This window comes from Lepus europaeus, chromosome 12 (assembly GCF_033115175.1).
Source record: "Lepus europaeus isolate LE1 chromosome 12, mLepTim1.pri, whole genome shotgun sequence".
NCBI lineage: Eukaryota > Metazoa > Chordata > Mammalia > Lagomorpha > Leporidae > Lepus > Lepus europaeus.
Window position 1 is genome coordinate 6,637,944 of NC_084838.1, and position 17,408 is coordinate 6,655,351.

The 17,408-nt window shown below is 58.2% G+C and overlaps 1 protein-coding gene across 3 annotated transcripts in view; it reads right to left on the minus strand.

Moving 5' to 3' along the window:
• Positions 1 to 6,243: 6,243 nt before the first annotated feature.
• The window catches only part of STXBP1 (syntaxin binding protein 1), a 68,602-nt gene continuing 57,437 nt past the window's right edge, over positions 6,244 to 17,408 (minus strand). For 2 of the 3 annotated variants that reach the window (XM_062207497.1, XM_062207498.1), the window contains exons 18-19: positions 15,716 to 15,870; positions 6,244 to 8,023 (exon numbers count right to left, since the gene is read on the minus strand). In XM_062207497.1, coding sequence (XP_062063481.1) covers positions 7,941 to 8,023; positions 15,716 to 15,870 — 238 coding nt within the window. In that variant the 3' untranslated portion in view covers positions 6,244 to 7,940. The remainder of the gene's footprint in view (positions 8,024 to 15,715; positions 15,871 to 17,408) is intronic. The other variant, XM_062207499.1, reaches the window with a different exon arrangement.

Consider the following 17,408-nt stretch of genomic DNA (forward strand, 5'->3'; position numbering starts at 1 on the left):
TTGAGAGGTAGAGTTACAGACAGTGAGAGGGAGAGATGGAGAGAGAGGTCTTCCATCCACTGGTTCACTCCCCGAATGGCTGCAACGGCTGGAGCGGTGCCGATCCGAAGCCAGGAGCCAGGAGCTTCCTCTGGGCCCCCTACGCGGGTGCAGGGGCCCAAGGACTTGGGCCATCCTCCACTGCTTTCCCAGGCCATAGCAGAGAGCTGACTGGAAGAGGAGCAGCTGGGAGTAGAACCGGCGCCCACATGGGATGTCGGCACCATAGGCAGAAGATCAATCCACTGCGCCACGGTGCCAGCCCCGGAGCCGTACCTTCTGATGAAAGTGCGGAGTGCAGGAAGCACTTTTTGTTTTTTTAATTTATTATTTTAGAGAGTTACAGAGATAAGGAGAGACAGAGAGAAAGGTCTTCCATCCACTGGTTCACTCCCCAGATGGCCACAATGACTATGGCTAGGCCAGGTTGAAACCAGGAGCTTCTTCCAGGTCTCCCACGTGGGTGCAGGGGCCCAAGGACTTGGGCCATCTTCCACTGCTTTCCCAGGCCATAGCAGAGAGCTGGATGGGAAGTGGAGCAGCTGGGACTTGAACTGGCGCCCACATGGGATGCTGGCGCCGCAGGCAGAGGCTCAGTCCACTACACCACAGCAGCAGCCCCCACGAGGAGCACTTCGTAAGTGGTGGGCAGCGTGCGAGGTGCCGCTGCTCTGTGGTGGGCAGGCTCCCACCAGGGATTTCCAGCACGCCTGCACCTGCACCCACGCTGCTCGGTCTCTCCCAGGGTGTCCTGCAGCAGGGGCCATCCTGGGAGGGCAGAAACGCGCCGGCAGGAGGCAGAGGCACTGGGATTCTGGCGTGAGCCGCACGTGCAGACAGCGGTGACATGGGGGGCCCCATGGGAGGCCTGGCCGGTGCCGGAGCTCCCGGACCTGCAGAGCGCTGCCCCTCCCGGCCTGTGCGTGGTCACTGTCTCCCTGCTGGAGCAGCTCCTCCTTGCAGAAGCCTGGCCAGGCCTAGGGGCTCCTGGGGCCCTCAGCCGCCCCCCTGCCTCCCCACTGAGCCCTTCTTCCTTCTTTCCCCGACCTCATCTCAGGGTGTAGCTCTGAACTTTCAGAGCAGCAGAGACAGCAGCTCTGCCCCCACACCCCCCAGCCTGGAGCCCACAGAGTCCTGAGGCCTGACGGTGCAGCTCAGGGGATGCTAGTTCCTCAGCTGGAGGCCACACCTCCCCCACCCCGTAATCCTATCAACCCACCTGTCAATCAGACTATGTGACCACTCCCCTTTTCACAACTCTTTATTTTTTTATTTTTTATTTATTTATTTATTTATTGACATACAGAGTGGACAGTGAGAGAGAGACAGAGAGAAAGGTCTTCCTTTTGCCGTTGGTTCACCCTCCAATGGCCGCTGCGGTAGGCGCGCTGCGGCCAGCGCACCGCGCTGATCCGATGGCAGGAGCCAGGTGCTTCTCCTGGTCTCCCATGCGGGTGCAGGGCCCAAGTGCTTGGGCCATCCTCCACTGCACTCCCTGGCCACAGCAGGGAGCTGGCCTGGAAGAGGGGCAACTGGGACAGGATCGGTGCCCCGATAGAACCTGGTGTGCCGGCGCCGCAAGGCAGAGGATTAGCCTATTGAGCCCCTTTTCACAACTCTTAAGCAGTTTGGTGAAGGGCTGGGCTGGCCCTCGCCCCTCAGGGACCAGGGAAAAGCTGGGTATGGACGTGGCTCTCCCCTTCCTGGTCCCCTCCCTGCACGAAGCCCTCGTGTTCCTGTGTCGTCGCCTCATCCTGTGATGGACCTTATCACACTGCACACCACGTTTGTGCCTGCACTTAGAATTCTACTCCCAGTAAAAGGCAAGAGCCTGAAACAGGCGTTGGAGTCTAACCTAGCCCACGGCACTGGGGGACAGGGCCAGGCTTACAAACACGGCTGCAGTCACAGGGCAAGAGTGACCAGCAGGGGGCCGGCGCTGTGGTGTAGCGGGCAAAGCCTCTGCCTGCAACGCAGGCATCCCATAGGGGCACTGGTTCAGGTCCCAGCCGCTCCACTTCCAATCCAGCCTCCTGCTAATGCGCTTGGGAAAGCAGTGCAAGATGGCCCAAATGCTTGAGCCCCTGCACCCGTGTGGGAGACCTGGAGGAAGCTCCTGGCTTCAGCCTGGCCCAGCCCTGGCCAGTGGATGGAAGACCTCTCTGTCTCTTTCTGTAACTCTCAAATAAACGATCTTTTTTTAAATAAAGAAAAGAAAGAGGGAGGCGCTGGACCTGCAGGCCAGCCTCCCCGGAGGTGGGTGTGGGGAAGGGGAGACTGCAGGTGGGAGAGTCTCCCCAAAGCACCCCATTCTGGGGTCCAGGGACATCCCTGTCGCCCTCTGGGCACTGATTCTGATGGGCCCAGGGCTGTGGGAGGCTGCCAGGCTACCAGCTCAGAGGGCCGGGAGGGGCGGAGCTGGAAGGGGGAGGGGGAGGCACCTCGAGTCTGATGAAGGCCAGAGACCCTGTCCTAGGCTGGAGGAGAAGGGTGCCTGTCAGTGGGTCAGCACCAGGAGCAGGGTGCAGGCAGCAGCTGGGAGGGGCTGTGCGGGGAACCTGTCGTGAGACCAGAGAGTCCGCCCTGGAGCGATAGTCGCGGCTTTTTCTTTCTTTCTTTTTTTAAAGATGTAGTTATTTGAAAGTCACAGAGAGAAGAGGGAGAGACAGGCCCATCTCTCTGCTGATTCACTTCTCAAAAGGTGGCAATGGCCCAACAGCTGGGGCTGAGCCAGGCCAAAGCCAGGAGCCTGGAACTCCATCCTGGTCTCCTCCGTGGGTGCAGGGGCCCATCCGCTGCCTTCCCAGGCACAATAGCCAGGAAGTGGATAGGAAGTGGGGCAGCTGGGTCTACAACCAGCGCCCATATGGGGGTGCCGGAGCTGCTGGTTCACAGGCTGTGACTTAACCCGCTGGCTTTGTCTATGTGCTAGGTCCTGCCTTAGGGGCTCCTCATAGAGGACATCCCTACCCCCACAGAAGCCCCTTAGAGGAGGCACTTGTGTTACTACAACTGTATTAAGAACACCTGGTCACACTGGGCAGTCAGGGGTTAAATCCAAGCCCAACTCCAAAGCCCCTCTGTCAATAAATCTGCAATAAACTCTGAGGATTACCGAAGAGGAGACCATTGTCCTGTGGCCATGGTAACAGGTGCCTACCTGAACCAGCTCTAAACCCCGGCTAATGCCTGAATCCCTGCTACAGCCCCGCCTTGGAACTCCAACCAATCAGCAACTGTCTTACTTCAGTAACCCCACCTCCATGGCCAGGGGCAACCAATCCCTAACCAGTTGTGCTGGTAGCGGCCCACAAATCCCTGGAGCCCTGGCTTCCCCAACCCTGTGGCTTCCAGGCCTAGGGCAGCTTTGCCTTCAGGCTGTTTATGGCTGGTGCTGAGCACATCTGCAGGGCTGCAGCTTGGGGGGTGGTGGTGGGGGCTCAGTGCTGGTTCCACTTAGGTTGGTGGGAGCGTGGTCCTCTGCGCAGAAGCTCTGGGGCCACCTCCAGGTGACATCCTGGCCTCCAGAGCCACCCCGCTCAGGGAGCGCTCAGGCCCCCACTCACTGAGACACTGTAGGTTAATCCCGGGGGCGGGGACGGCTCTCGGGGAGCAAACTGGGCCTTGGAACCCTTTCCTTCTGTCGCCTGTGACGCAAGACTCCGAGGGACCAGGAGGCGAGCTCAGCTCTGAGCAGCCCAGCACAAGGCCAGGGGGCAGCTCCTGTCCTTCCTGGGTCGCTTGTCCTCGTCTTGCCGAGCACTGCCTAGCGGGGGCCGGGTGAGAGGGCCGCGGGGGGAGCTGGGGCATGGGATGCTGGTACTGCTTTACTCGCTATGCCAAACATTTTTAAAAATCACCTCTAGGTTACTTAGGACACTTCATATAACCCAAATAGTTCTGACGCTGTCATGTTCAGGGAACAGTGACAGGAAAAACGCCTGCACATGTTCAGGACGGATGCAATTAAGTTTTTTCCGGGACACCAGCACTGTGGCACAGCTTTACCAGCATCCCATGCGGGTACCGGTTTGTGTCCCGGCTGCTCCACCTCCAATCCAGCTCCCTGCTAATGCACTGGGAAAAGCAGCAGGCGATGGCCCAAGTATTTGGATCCCTGCCACCCACGTGGGGGACCCAGATGACGCTCCTGGTTCCTGGCTTTGGCTCGGCTCAGTCCTGGCCATTGTGGCCATCTGGGGGAGTGAACCAGCAGATGGGAGGTCCCCTCCCCCTTGTAACTCTTTCAAATAAATAAATAGATCTTTAAAGAAATATTTTCTGGGGCTGGCATTTGTGGCATAGCAGGTAAAGCCACTGCCTGCAGTGCCAGCCTCCCATATGGGCACTGGTTCGAGTCCCGGCTGCTCCTCTTCCAATCCAGCTCTCTGCTATGGCCCAGGAAAGCAGTGGAGGATGGCCCACATCCTTGGGCCCCTGCACCCATATGGGAGACCCAGAAGAAGCTCCTGGCTCCTGGCTTAGGATCAGTGTAGCTCCAGCCACTGTAGCCATTTGGGGAGTGAACCAACAGAAGGAAGACCTTTCTGTCTGTAACTCTACCTCTCAAATAAATAAATACAATCTTAAAAAAAAAAAAAAAAAGGAAGGGGCTTCTGACAGGCTACACCATTCAAAGACATGCTCAGTGAAGTCGGCCATGAAAAAGACAAATACTGCGGGATTCCTCTTATACAAGGTCCCTAAAGAAGTCAAATTCACAGGAACAGAAAGTCAAATGAGGGCAGGCACTCGGCACAGAGGTCACGGTGCCACCGGAGGGCCTGCACCCTACACTGCTCATGTCCTGTTGGGAGTCCCGGCTCTGCTCCCAATTCCGGGTTCCTGCTGATGCACACCAGGGAGGCAGCAGGGATGGTTCGAGTGCTTGGGTCCCTGCCACCCGTGTGCGAGCCCTGGAATAAGTTCTTGGCTGCTGGTGTGGGCCTGGCCCAGCCCTGCTGTCACAGGCACTGGGGCAATGAACAGCGCACAGCAGCCATCTCCCTCTGTCACAGGAAGGGACCCCGGGCGACAGTGAGCCAGGTGGGACAGAAAACACACAGAAAACCTGGGCCAGCCAGGCAGAAGTCCCATGACCTGGAGGGACAGCTGACCCTGGGAAGGAGGAGCAAACGGTATCTCCTTGGCTTTAACGTTAACCCAGTTTAGAGCATTTCAGAACACTAAGACTCCCGGGCAAGCATTCTGGCTGGCGAGGCAGCTGCTGCTGGGAGACCTGGGTACCTGGCGCTCCTCTGCGTCTCCGAGCCTCAGCTCTGCACCTCTACACGGAGAGGGCCCACCCGCAACCGAGGGACGTGAGGGGCCCTGCGTGGCCAGTAACCGCTGACATCATGACCCCCACAGAGCAAGTCTCCCCCGATGACAGCAGGGGTGCAAATCCCACTGACACACTTCTCAGTTATGACAGAGGTCAGGATTTGAACGGGGACAAAAAAGTAGAAGCAGAAGTTCCTGCACGTGGAGCCCCCTCCCCAGTGCTAGCATCCTGGCAGGTTCCCTGAGCAACCTCACCCAGCCTCAAGGTCTGCTCCCAGGGCGGGCCAGCTCACCAGCACGCTGCAAGACCAGGAGACGCCAGCCTGCGGCCCTGGCTTGCGTCTTGGCTGCTCTGCTTCTGATCCAGCTCCCCGCTATCGCGCCTGGGAAGGCAGCAGATGGCCCAAGCACTTGGACCCCTGCCACCCACGTGGGAGCACTAGATGGAGTTCCATCCGTCCGTCCGTCCTCTTTGCACTCTCCCTCCTTCTTTTGGTGGCTCTGACAAAAGGAGAAAGAGAGAGCAAAGAGAGGATGGACGGATGGACGGATGGACGGAAATAAACAAATCCTACAAAAACAGCAGCAGGCCAAGCCCCGGCTTCAGTCTGGAAAGTGCATTGCCTATGCAGGCAGGATGTCTCGCACTGTCTCGGCACGAGCAGGCAGCCAGGGCGTGCGGTGCCCGAGACAGAGGGCGGCTGTCTGAGGAACGGGGCGACAGAGGAATCGCGTCTGCAGGCGATGCTTTGCGCTGCCGCGGGCCCCAGACAAGTCTCACGGATCGGCCCCAGGTGTGAGAGCAGCGCGGACCTCCCACTTGGACCTCGGCGACTCCCAGCCTCGGCAGGAGTGGCGGGCTCCTCGGAGGGGCCGTCTTCCCACCCACCCCCGAGTCACCCTGGACACCGTGCGTGGGCGCTGATTTCTTTATTGAGTAGACGCGAGGGCTTCAGTACAGAACGGTACAGACATGATGCAAGTTTGTGCTTCAATACTTCCAAACACGGAGGTCCCGGTAATGCCAAGTCAACAAGGCTCAAGACAGACCAGCTTTTCTAAAATATCCTTTTGATAAATTATTTTATATATATAAATAACAGAAAGGAAAACCAACACGTTCGACGAACAAGGTCCTGAAGCGTGAGCATCGCGTGGTCTGGGGCGGGGACGTAGGGAACGAACCAATGCGAGTACCTACAGTGCTGTCCTGAGGAGCAGGGGCTGGGGGGGGCCGGAGCCGGAGCCCTGAAAACTAACCTGGGCGGGGGAGGGGGCACAGCCGGCACCCGGGGCGGGGGGCACATTCTGAGGCGGGAGGCTGCGCTGCACTAGCACACACCACGACAATCACGAGACACGGAATGTCCACAGTCCGCGGGGTTAAAGGGCGGCTTGGGGCTGGGCCGGGGACGCTTTTGTGACTTCCACTGTCATTCTATTGCACAACGGTGTGCTCGCACTGCGCGGTGGACAGCTGCAGAGTCCGAGAGGACGGCACATCCTCCCAGCATTCCCTTCGTTAACGTTTGCTTTAGAGCGAAGTTTCACACAGCTACGTTTTCATACAGGGAATAAAACGACCGCTTTGTCTTCCAAGCACGATGACACGGCCGCACGCTGCACGCGATCCAGTATTCGGGAGTATCGGAAGCCGAGGGCGCTCGGCCACAGCTGCCTGCTGAGCAGGTGCAGGGGCTGCACAAGCCCAGTGGCCACTTCAGGCCCAGCAAAGGGCCCTGTCGACAGCCCCAGCCCCTGCCTCGCTCTCCTCCACTCCTGACTCCCCACCTCTACCAGGCTGATGGGACTCGGGGAAGCGGCGAGTGCGGTGACGCCAGGGAAGGGAGGGGTCCGGCCGACAGCATTGTGCCCGAGCGTTTCTCCGAGGGAGACCGAGATCTCTGGTGCAAGTCTGCTTTCTGCTTCTCTGGGCACCAAGACTTCCCTTGTGCACACCTTGTGCACACGGGCCAGCAGGGGGCAGTGACAGGTCGTGGACACCCAGCCTGGCTTCCCATGGAACCCTCAGCCCCACCCACAGCAGTGCCACTGGGCACATAGCTGCCAGCGAAAGCAAAGGGGTCAGTTCCACCTCGGGTGCTGCGAGGTGTCCCGAGAGGGCCACTTCCCAGCTGACCTGGATGAGAGCAGGCCCCAGGGCCGGGGGAGGAACGCGTGCAGGCCACCGCGCGTCCTCTGCAGGGACGGCTCGGTGACTCTCAAGAACGCGAACGGGCCACACCAGTCTGTCAGACACCAAGCTGCTGCCTTTCCAGACTCAAGCAATCTGCATGCGCCAAGCCGGTTATGTACAAGGTCACGGAGTCCCAGACCATGGGGAGGGGCCGTCTACTCACTCCCGGCAGCTCGCAGACTTCTGCAGCGCATCGCTTGTCCTTTTAGGTACATACAGAAGATACTCTTTAAAAAACACAATGCATGGTTTTCTTTTGTTTCAAACAAGAAGAGGGCATCAATAACACAAGAACGCAGCGGCAACAGGGCCGGCCAGGGCGTGCAGAGCAGGGAGGCAACGGACAGGGGGTCAGCAGAGGAGGTGGGCGCGGGCCGCGGAGCACTGTGGGAGGGTCCTGTTGTGGAGGGCGGCTGAGTTTTTAACTGCTCATTTCTTCATCTGTTTTGTTCAGCTTCTTCAGGGTGTCCAGCAGCTTCTGTGGGGTGAGGATGTGCGTGGATCCTGGGGAGGGGCAGACAGGGCAGTGAGCCCGCGCTTCTCGCTCCCCCTCCTCTCCACTCCCGGATCTGCACCAGGCCCCCTCCCCCACCCTGCTTGGGGCCCAGTGAAGCAAGGAGGGGGCTGGGGCTGGGAGGTCCAGGGCCCTCTTACGCTAGCCCTGGGAGACACATGGGGATTGTGAGTAAACAAAACACATCCCCTGGCTCAGGCAGGGCCCCAGGGTGTACCAGGGAAGCAGCTGCCTCTCCACCAGGGCCCAGCGCCAGCTGCCAGGTGACGGGGTGGCTGCTTTCCCAGTTCTCTCTCGAACTCAAGGTAAATCCAGGGAGAGAAATTCCAAAAAAGGTGGTGGGGGCGGGGAAGGTGGAGCAGGGAGCCAGGACGGTGGGTGACTGAGTGCCGCAGGGAGGAAGTTAACTGGCAAAGCTCCTGGGGAATCCACTGAGCTCTGGGTGTTGCCCCGTGAGGGGACCTCAGGTGTGAGAGGGGAAGGGTGGGGACCTGAGGCCTTACCTTGCAGAGACCGTGCATTGTAAGAGATTAGAAATGCTTGCAAAAATTCAAGCTAATGGAATTAGATATACTTCTACGGCAAAAAATTAAAAAAAAAATAAAAAAAAAAGAAATGAAGGTGTTTTTCCTAGGAAGAGAGGTCTAGTGAGTGCAGTAAATAAAGACGCATGGATCGTGTGGTCTGGACATGGACGTCAACAGAACAGAAGAGGCGCGGTGGCGGGAGCATGAGGCCTGCGCACATGCAGCAGTGGGTTTCAAAGAAAGATCCTGGTGGAGAGAACTGAACAAAAGAGACCCGCACTTGAAAATGTGCCTCCCTGGAGCCCTGGGCAAGGAAAAGGCCTTCACGGGCTGGGGGAGCAGCAACCCCTGGATGCCCGATTCCACCCCCCCAAGGGCAGGCAAAAGAAGGCTGTGCCCAGCTTACTGGGCCCGATCCCAATACCAAGCCCCCACGCCTTTGCCCACTGTCTGCTCAGCTGAGCCGGGACCACGGGGCCTGCACGCCTCCTGGTCAGTCCAGACCAGCAGAAAGCTTGCAACACCCTCTCCAGTGTGAGGGGGGTCTTCCAGCACCCGTTCTCTCCAGTTTAAGCCCCAACCCTCACTCTCTGCTCCGAGAGGAGCCAGTCCGTGGCCAGCTCTTAGACGCTGAGCGCGAGCCCCGGGCACACAGCCTGCCTGGCCACAGTGCTCCCTGGCTGACTGGTTCCCTGGAGACCTGGCTCCTTAGGCAGTGGTCACGCGGGTTTGGGGAGTGTGTCCCTGGGCGTTTTTGTCGTACTTCTTTTCCCTGAAGCACACTCATTTCTGCGACCAGACCAACCTTCCTTCTGGTCCTAAAGCAGGTCCAGGCCTGCCGCACACACGAGGGAAAGGACAGCAACCCTGCCAGCGCGCCCCACACTCTGGAGAGCCCCATGTGCCCGTGTGGGGACACCGGGAGACAGCCTCTGCCCACGGCACGCCGCTCACCCCCGCTGTCCTGGCTACAGGCAGGAAGCAGCAGCCCCAGCTGCTCAGCTCTCCGACCCTGCGTGGAGTCCCAGGAAACAGGAGGCGGACTGGACCTCACGCAAAACTCCAGAGGGCTCTGGTCAGCAGCCGGCCCTGCCTCCCTCACAGGCAGATACAGGATTCAGAGGAGGCTACAAAGAGGTTAGGGAGGCCGGGCTGTGGCGCAGCGGGGAAAGCTGCCGCCTGCAGTGCCAGCATCCCACATGGGCGTTGGTTCAAGTCCCGGCTGCTCCACTTCCGATCTAGCTCTCTGCTATGGCCCAAATCCTTAGGCCCCTGCACCCATATGGGAGACTTGGAAGAAGCTCCTAGCTCCTGGTTTCGGATCAGCGCAGCTCTGGCCATTGCGGCCATTTGGGAGGTGAAGCAGTGGACGGAAGACCTCCCCCCCGCCCCCAACCTCTCCTCCTCTCTCTGTGTAACCCTTTCAAATCCTCTGACTCAGCAACAGACACATCCCTGGCCTCCAATTACCCAGGCTCTTAAAGGGACCAGACCAGTCAGAATTAACCCAAATCACCTGGAGGCCATGCACGCGTACTGCACTCTGTGGGTCCAACGTCTCACCATAAACCTTGTGACCTGAACAGGCTGAGCCTATGGTCCACATTTCGCAAACACTCTCATGTTGAACCCACAGGTGGCTGACCATGGCAGCCTTCTAGAAAGAGCAGCCAATGCGTTCTATGCTCCGAGGGTCCCTGGTATTCCACAAAACTAGAAGACTATGAAGCACGAGGCCTATCCAAATGGCTACGCGTTGTCAAAGCTGTACAGCCTCTGCTAGGACACAATCTCCTTTCTGCACTGCTGGAATCTGTGCGAGAGTTCTAAAGACCAGCTGGACCAGGCACCCTGAGCTGGCCTACTGCTTCAGACACCGCGCACGGGGGACAGCAGCCGGGGGAGGCATGAAGGCAGAGTGTGCGTGCTTGCTCAGGGCAGGCTGGAGACACAGGCAGGCCCAGAGCTGGGTCCCTGTTCTGGGCACCTCCTGGGGAATGTGCTAGTGACACCCGCAGTCAGCTCTGGATTCAGACTCAAGTCTGAGTGCCGCTGAGAAGTGAAACTTACCTGACCCTACTCTGGAATAAAACAGAAAGTCCCACATAAAAAGACAAAAACTCTCACAAACTGTGCGTCAATAACTAGGCCTCGTCCAGCTTCTCGGTTCCCCATTCGCTTCCAGCAGCCTCTGGGACATTCCCAATCAGATCTCATTTCTTAGCAGACTTGGAGGGATGCTTAGCAGGGCCTGGTGGTATCTGTGCACCACTCACCTGACCCAGACACGTGGGGGCCGGAGGACAGGGTGGGCGCTGTCGCCGTGCACGGTGTCTGTGGGGACACCCATTCACCCTGGGCAGGGCATATTTAGGAGGCAGCTCAGGCTCTCTGCCCGGCCTGGGACTCTGGTCACTTGGGCAATGACAGCTGAAAGGGCCACGCGAAGCTGTCACGTGCTCCCTGACCTCCCTGGTGCGAGGGCTCTGCGCCTTGCTGCTAACTGAATTCTAAAACCCAACACCCCCACTTTACTCCAGGAGCCAAGAACACACAATTGCCTCCATCCGTGCTCTCGTTCTGCTGGCCGCTGAGCCCTTTTCTCTGCTGATCAGAAACAAAACTCAGCAAAGAGACTCCTGGTGAGGCTGTTCTGTGAGCACCGACCAGAGCAGGGCCCCTTGGGATTTGGCCCATGATTCTTTCAGACCTCCTAAGTGATCTGCTGCTACCTGTCCTGCTCCAAGTCGCAAACTACAACAGTACCTAAAAAGTGCATGGGACAATGGAACGACAAGACAGACGTACGCTGGCACAGAGGTTTCCCTATCTGTGCACCAGGGCTCTTCGGAGCACTCCTGTAAGGGGCCGTGGCTGAGTGCAGTGGGTTAAGCCTCTGCCTAACGCTGGCATTCCACGCCAGAGTGCTAGTTCAAGTTCCTGCTGGTGTGCCTGTGAAGGCCTACGGGATGGTCCAAGTACTTGGGTCCCTGCTACCCATGGAGGAGACCAGGAGGAGCTCCTGGCTCCTGGCTTTGGCCTGACCCTGCCCTCGATTGAGCCAGCAGAGGGAAGACATTTTTCTCTCTTGGTCTCTCCCTCTCTGTCATTCTGTGATTCAAATAAATAAATCTTTTTAGGAATTCATGGAGAATGTGTATTATGAAAGCGCTACGTGTGGACTTCGGAACCTTTCTGTGCCCTTACTGTTGGGGCTGCCATCACAGCACAGTGGGTCAAGCTGCTGCCTGTGATGCCAGCACCCTCACTGGAGCACCGGGCTGAGTCCTGGCTGCTCCGCTTCCGAGCCAGCTCCCTGCTCCTGTGCCTGGGAAGGCAGTGGAAGACGGCCCAGTGCTTGGGTTCCTGAAGCCCGTGTGGGAGCCCCAGATGGAGTTCCTGGCACCTAGCTTTGGCCTGGCCCAGCCCCAGCTGTTGCAGCCACCTGGAAAATGAATCAGCAAATGGAAGATCTCTGTCTCTGTCCCCCTGCCTCTTTTTTTTTTTTTTTTTTTTTTAGGAAAAAAAAAATGAATAAACTCACTTTTAAACTCCATTTTGCACAAATATTTTGAAGTCCCCTTGCACCTGGCAGCAAAGGCCGTCTACCTCCCTGACAGGTGCACGAGGACCCCGATGCCTGCGACTGCCAACAGACCAAGATGCTTTTAAGGAATGCTTGTCTATTTTTAAAAATATTTATTTACTTATTTGAAAGGCAAAGTGACAGAGAAAGAAACAGAGACACACACAGAGAGACTGATCTTCCATCTGCTGGATTACTCCCCAGATGGCCGTTAAGAACTAGAGCTGGCCCGGCCACAGCCAGGAGCCTGGAACTCCATCCAGGTCTTGCACGTCGGTGCAGGACCATCTTTCATTGCATTCTCAGGTGCATTGGCAGGGATCTGGATTGGAAGTGGAGCAGCCGGGACTCAAGCCAGCACCCATGTGGGATGCCCACCTATTGGCCTTGCCTTCTACGGGGAGCTGAGGCCTGGAGATGTAGAGCCAGCCCCTGTCCTGTCTCACCACTGCCCTGGAGCATGCCTCTGCTGCCAAGAGTGAAAAGAGCAGGAGATAAACAGGGTAGCCTGGTGGGGATGGAGCACTACCTTCCTCATATAAGCAAGCAAGCTTCCCATGGGCCATTGCCCTGGGGTTCATCAGAAAGTGAGCGAGGGCATCGCACTGCATGGTCTGAGGCACACAGGGAGTCGCTGTCTGAGCTCCAAGGAGCCCTGGGAGCCTGCGATTCAGGGTCTTGTCTGCTATGGCCCAGAGCTGGGGGCCCCACAGTCACACAGGTGCTCACAGAGGGGCAAGGCTGAAGTCCGGGCCTCTCCACACTGCTCACAGGAGACGCGGGCTCCGTGACTCACTGGGCCACGTGTGTGCACACGAGACGGGGCATTTGTAGGCCCATCGTCCACAGTGCATTCCCAGTCTGGGTCACACAAAGTGGCCTCCTCACAGCCGCAGACTGACTCAGGCTGTGAGGGGTGCTTCGGCAGCATCAGCCACTTACACACCTCTAGGGAGGTTCCCAGACACGGGAGGGATGGAAAAGGAGAGGAGGGAAGAGGAGGGTTCTCAAGGACAGTACGGAGTCTACCAGACAGACAGCGGGGCTGGGTGACACGCTCGGTGGGGAGCCACACAGGGGTATGAGCAGGTTTGTCCTGGGCCTTCTGGCCTCACCAAGAGGGAGAAGGCTGTGCCTATCCACAGAAGAACTGCAATGAAGGCCGTGACTGGAAGAGCAAAGCCCTGCTGACTGTGTCTTCTGCACGGAGACATGAGGAGGAACCTTCCTTCCGAGTGCAGTTCCCCAGGTCCCTGGTGCCCCGTGATCCAGTCAACCCCTCAGGGTTTGTTCCTCAGAAAGTGCCTGTCCCAGGAAAAAGGTGTTCACACCTCTGACCACCACGCTCTTCCTGTCAAACCCCCCCAGGATCAGGGGTCCAAGGGCACCTCCCCTAAAGCCTGCCTCCTTGCACATGGCCTTCCCCTGACTGACTGCTGGCCTCAAATCTGAAGCTCCTGCACCACACCACAGCCAGGATGCCCCACATACTCTGTGGGTGCCCACAAATGCACCCTGAGCCAGCAGGCGTGGGCACCATGCCCCAAGCACCAATCAACTCGCAGCTCCCTCTCTGAGTGGTGTGTAGCCCAAGGCAGAAGTGAGCCGGCACGTCAGAGCCTGGCGGGTTTAGGGCAGGGTTATGAAGGCAGCCTTGGACACATTTTCAATCGGTGTTAAGAACTGCAAGCATTTTCTTGTTAAAAGAAAATCAAATAAATCATAAACTCAAAAGGGAAAAAGAAAGAAAAAGAGTGACGGAATAATCAAAGAAAACCCTTCAGAGTGGAAGAGTTTCTTTTCTGTAATAAGCTGCTTTTACTTTGTTTCTTTGGCTCTCACTCCATTGTTGGAGCCTGATCCTCAAAAGATACCCTAGAGGACTCCCTGAAGTCGGGGTGTCTCAGGTCCATGAGAAATTTGGTGGGAGTAAGAATGTGAGTAGAACCTGCGGGAGAACAGAGGCCAGCTGACTGCTTGAACACAGGTGCGTTACAGGAGCATGCCAACTTAGGTCTATAGGGCGTGCAGCCGATGGGGCACGAGAAGCAAAGGCACACGCTCTCTCACACACACACACATGCGCACACACACACAGGCAGCAAGGCGGCTGGCATGCATGAAGCAGGTGAGGCCACACGGCGGGCATCAGCTGTCTGCGCGAGGCCCCTCCGTGAACCTGCACGGGCCCCTTTCTATCCCAGGTCTCCACCTCCTGACGGGGAGCCTCGAATCAGGCCCACAGGGGAGAGGAAGGTTTACGCCCGGAGCCCGGCTGTGCCAGCTTCTGTCCAGGGAAGCTGCGTTGAGCTCAGAGTGCCTCAGCACGTTCATGCAGCACAGATGCAGGCCAGGGACAAAGAGCTTTGCCACTGGGGCCCATCCAACACAAAGGAAAGGCGGTACAGGGAGGGCCGGTGACCAGACAAGGGCAGCTGAGGGAGCGTGGGAGAGCTGTGTGGTCTCCCCAGCGGATCCCAGGGCTGAGAAGGCAGCTGGCAGCCCCAGGGCCAGCTTGGTGAACCCTGGCGCAGTGATACGGACTGGCCCACAGAGCTCGCCCACTCGGATGGCACATGTGGCCCTGTGACTTGATTCCTCTGGATTAGAGGTATAAAACTGACACTTGTCATAGAGATAGTAACAGAGCCAGGAACTGTGACTGGTAGTAGGCTTTTGGGGCAGGGGCAGCTCATATGTGAGTGGCTGAGGAGCCTAACTGTCCTTAGGCCCCGGCAGGGGTGCAGCTCACACCCCTTTCCAAATGCAGCCTTAGAACCCTGGCCTCACACCTTACATAGTGTGAGTGTGTTCCCCGAGGGCAGAGCCCCGGGACCTGAGAGCCTCCTGCCAAGCAGTGTCAAAAGGGCCCCAGGGGAAGATGGGACAAAGGGGCAGGCATCTGGAGAAGGCAGGCCTCTCCGCTCACGTCTTCTCCTACAGCCGTGAGGCAGAAAGCGAGGGAACTCCTGCACTAATGGCTCCTACCAGTGGCTTCCCCTCTTCTGGAAAACCAACGGGGACACCAGCAAGGGTGACACGGTTGGGGGAACCCTTAACAGAGTCCAGCAGTGAGGCTGACGGGGTTCCGGCATTAGCCACCCACACCCCATCCGTCCATCCCGGATGACAGGAGGACGGGAGCAGTGATTTCCCATCATCCACTGGGCCTCTCCTAGGCCTGAGGCCCCAGGCCAGGAAACTGGCAAATCTGATCGCAGGCCTGGTCCAGGCTCTTGGTGGACAACTCCATTTTGTTCAGTGAAGAAATGGTGGCCCGGACAGGCCGAGTCACCTGCTCGCGGTGGCCCTACTTGGCAATAGCAGAGCATACATTTGAGCCAGAGTCTGTTGGACTCTATCATCAGGCCCCGCCCACCTCATGATGCTGCCTCCCAGCCAGAGATGCTGGAGGGCAGACGTGAGGCAGGCACCCTTCTCGCCGCACGCTTTTGCGGGAGTACGTGTTGCTTGGGCGGTGGGGAACTGACAGACTGCGACACTGAAGCGTGGAATGGAGTGAAGTGCGGGGAGGCGGCTCCTTCCTCTGGAAGTGCGGCCCTACTCACCTATCAGCACCTCCCACTTCCCGCTGGCTTGGGTCACCTCGTAAGCACAGCGCATCTCGTTCAGGCTCACGCCCCCAAGGATGAAAATAATGAGGCGGGGGCCACTGCGGTACTCCCCTGGGGCCTTATTCTTGTGCCAATGTCCATAGCGGGCACTGGAGAGGGAGAGGGAAAGGTGGAGGGGGAAAGGGAGAGAGAGAGGGAGAGAGGGAGAGGGAGAGATGGAGGAGGAAGGGGAGGGAGGGAGGGGGAGAGATGGAGGAGGAAGGGGAGGGAGGGAGAGAGAGAGGTTAGTTACGTTTGTCCACATTACACACCCCTCCACACCTGGTGGTTTGACCACACGTTCACGCTGCACACCCGTGCCGAGAACACACCAGTGTTTAGCGAGCGTGGGCTGAATTAAGCTGCGAGGCCATTTTTAAGTAGTTGGGCTGCTGGCAGAGTTGCTGTGAGCACCTGTGCCGTGACCTTGTCGCCCTCTCGGAAACATGTGGGCAGCAGCCAGCCTCGCTCAGCTCTCACACATCACGTGTCAGGCTCAGCAGCTTCACCTGCACGAGGTTCGCTCAGGCGTCCACTCCAGGCCATGTGTGTCTCTGAACTTGTCTGGGACACTGCTGGCAGCGGGCAGCGGGGACAGAACCTGAGGTCTGCACAGCTGTGCACTGCGTGAGTGCCTCACGTGGGCGGGGCCTCCCCACGCCGCATCCCCAGAGACAGTCCTTGCTCACCGAGTCTCATGGGGCGGAAGGGACAGAGAGGCTGGTCTGAGCTGTGCCTCGATGAAGCAGAGCTCAGAGCCGTGGGGCCGAGCCCAGAGGAGGCCATGGAGCCCTGTGCAGGCAGCAAGGGTAAAAGCCTCCGGCGGAGCCAGGGGTGATGGCTCTGCAGAGGTGGAGCAGTGAGAGCAGGTTCCTTCCAGGTGAGGAAAACGGCAAAATAAAACAATGGGAGGGGCCGGCGCTGTGGTGCAGTGGGTTAAAGCCCCAGCCTGCAGTGCAGCCATTCCATATGGGTGCTGGTTCAAGTCCCAGCTGCTCCACTTCCAATTCCGCTCCCTGCTAATATGTCTGGGAAAGCAGCGAAGGATGGCCCAAGTCCTTGGGCCCCTGCACCCATGTGGGAGACCTGGAAGAAGCTCCTGGCTTCTGGCTTTGGATTGGCTCAGCTCCAGCAGTTGTAGCCATTTGGGGAGTGAACCAGCAGATGGAAGATCTTTCTTTCTATCTCTACCTTTCTATGTAATTTTCAAATAAGTAAAATAATCTTTATAAAGGAAAGGGAGCCAGTTCTCTCCGGGCACTAAAATGCTCTGCCCTCCTTCCTGATGTACGCCAGCCTCAGTCACCTTCCAAATCTGGAGGGCCCAGGGGACCATCCAGGCCACACGGAGCCTCCCCCAGTCTCCGCTTCCTGGTGAAGCCGTCTGTCTCCCACTGTGGGCGCTCAGCCTGGTAACAAACACTCTGCCACCACAGAGGCGATGCTAACACCACAGATGCTGGCTCAGGCCTCTGGCCCAGGCAAAGGCCAGAGCAAAGACAGGAAGAGGAGGAGTAGAGACAGGACAGGTGGGGAAGGCATGAAAAGACGGACAGAGGTGCACGTCCCACGGGTGTCAGCCCTGGGAGCTGTGCCGGGACCTGGCCTGAGCTGCCCTCTGCAGCTCGTGTGTCCACCCGCCTGGTCT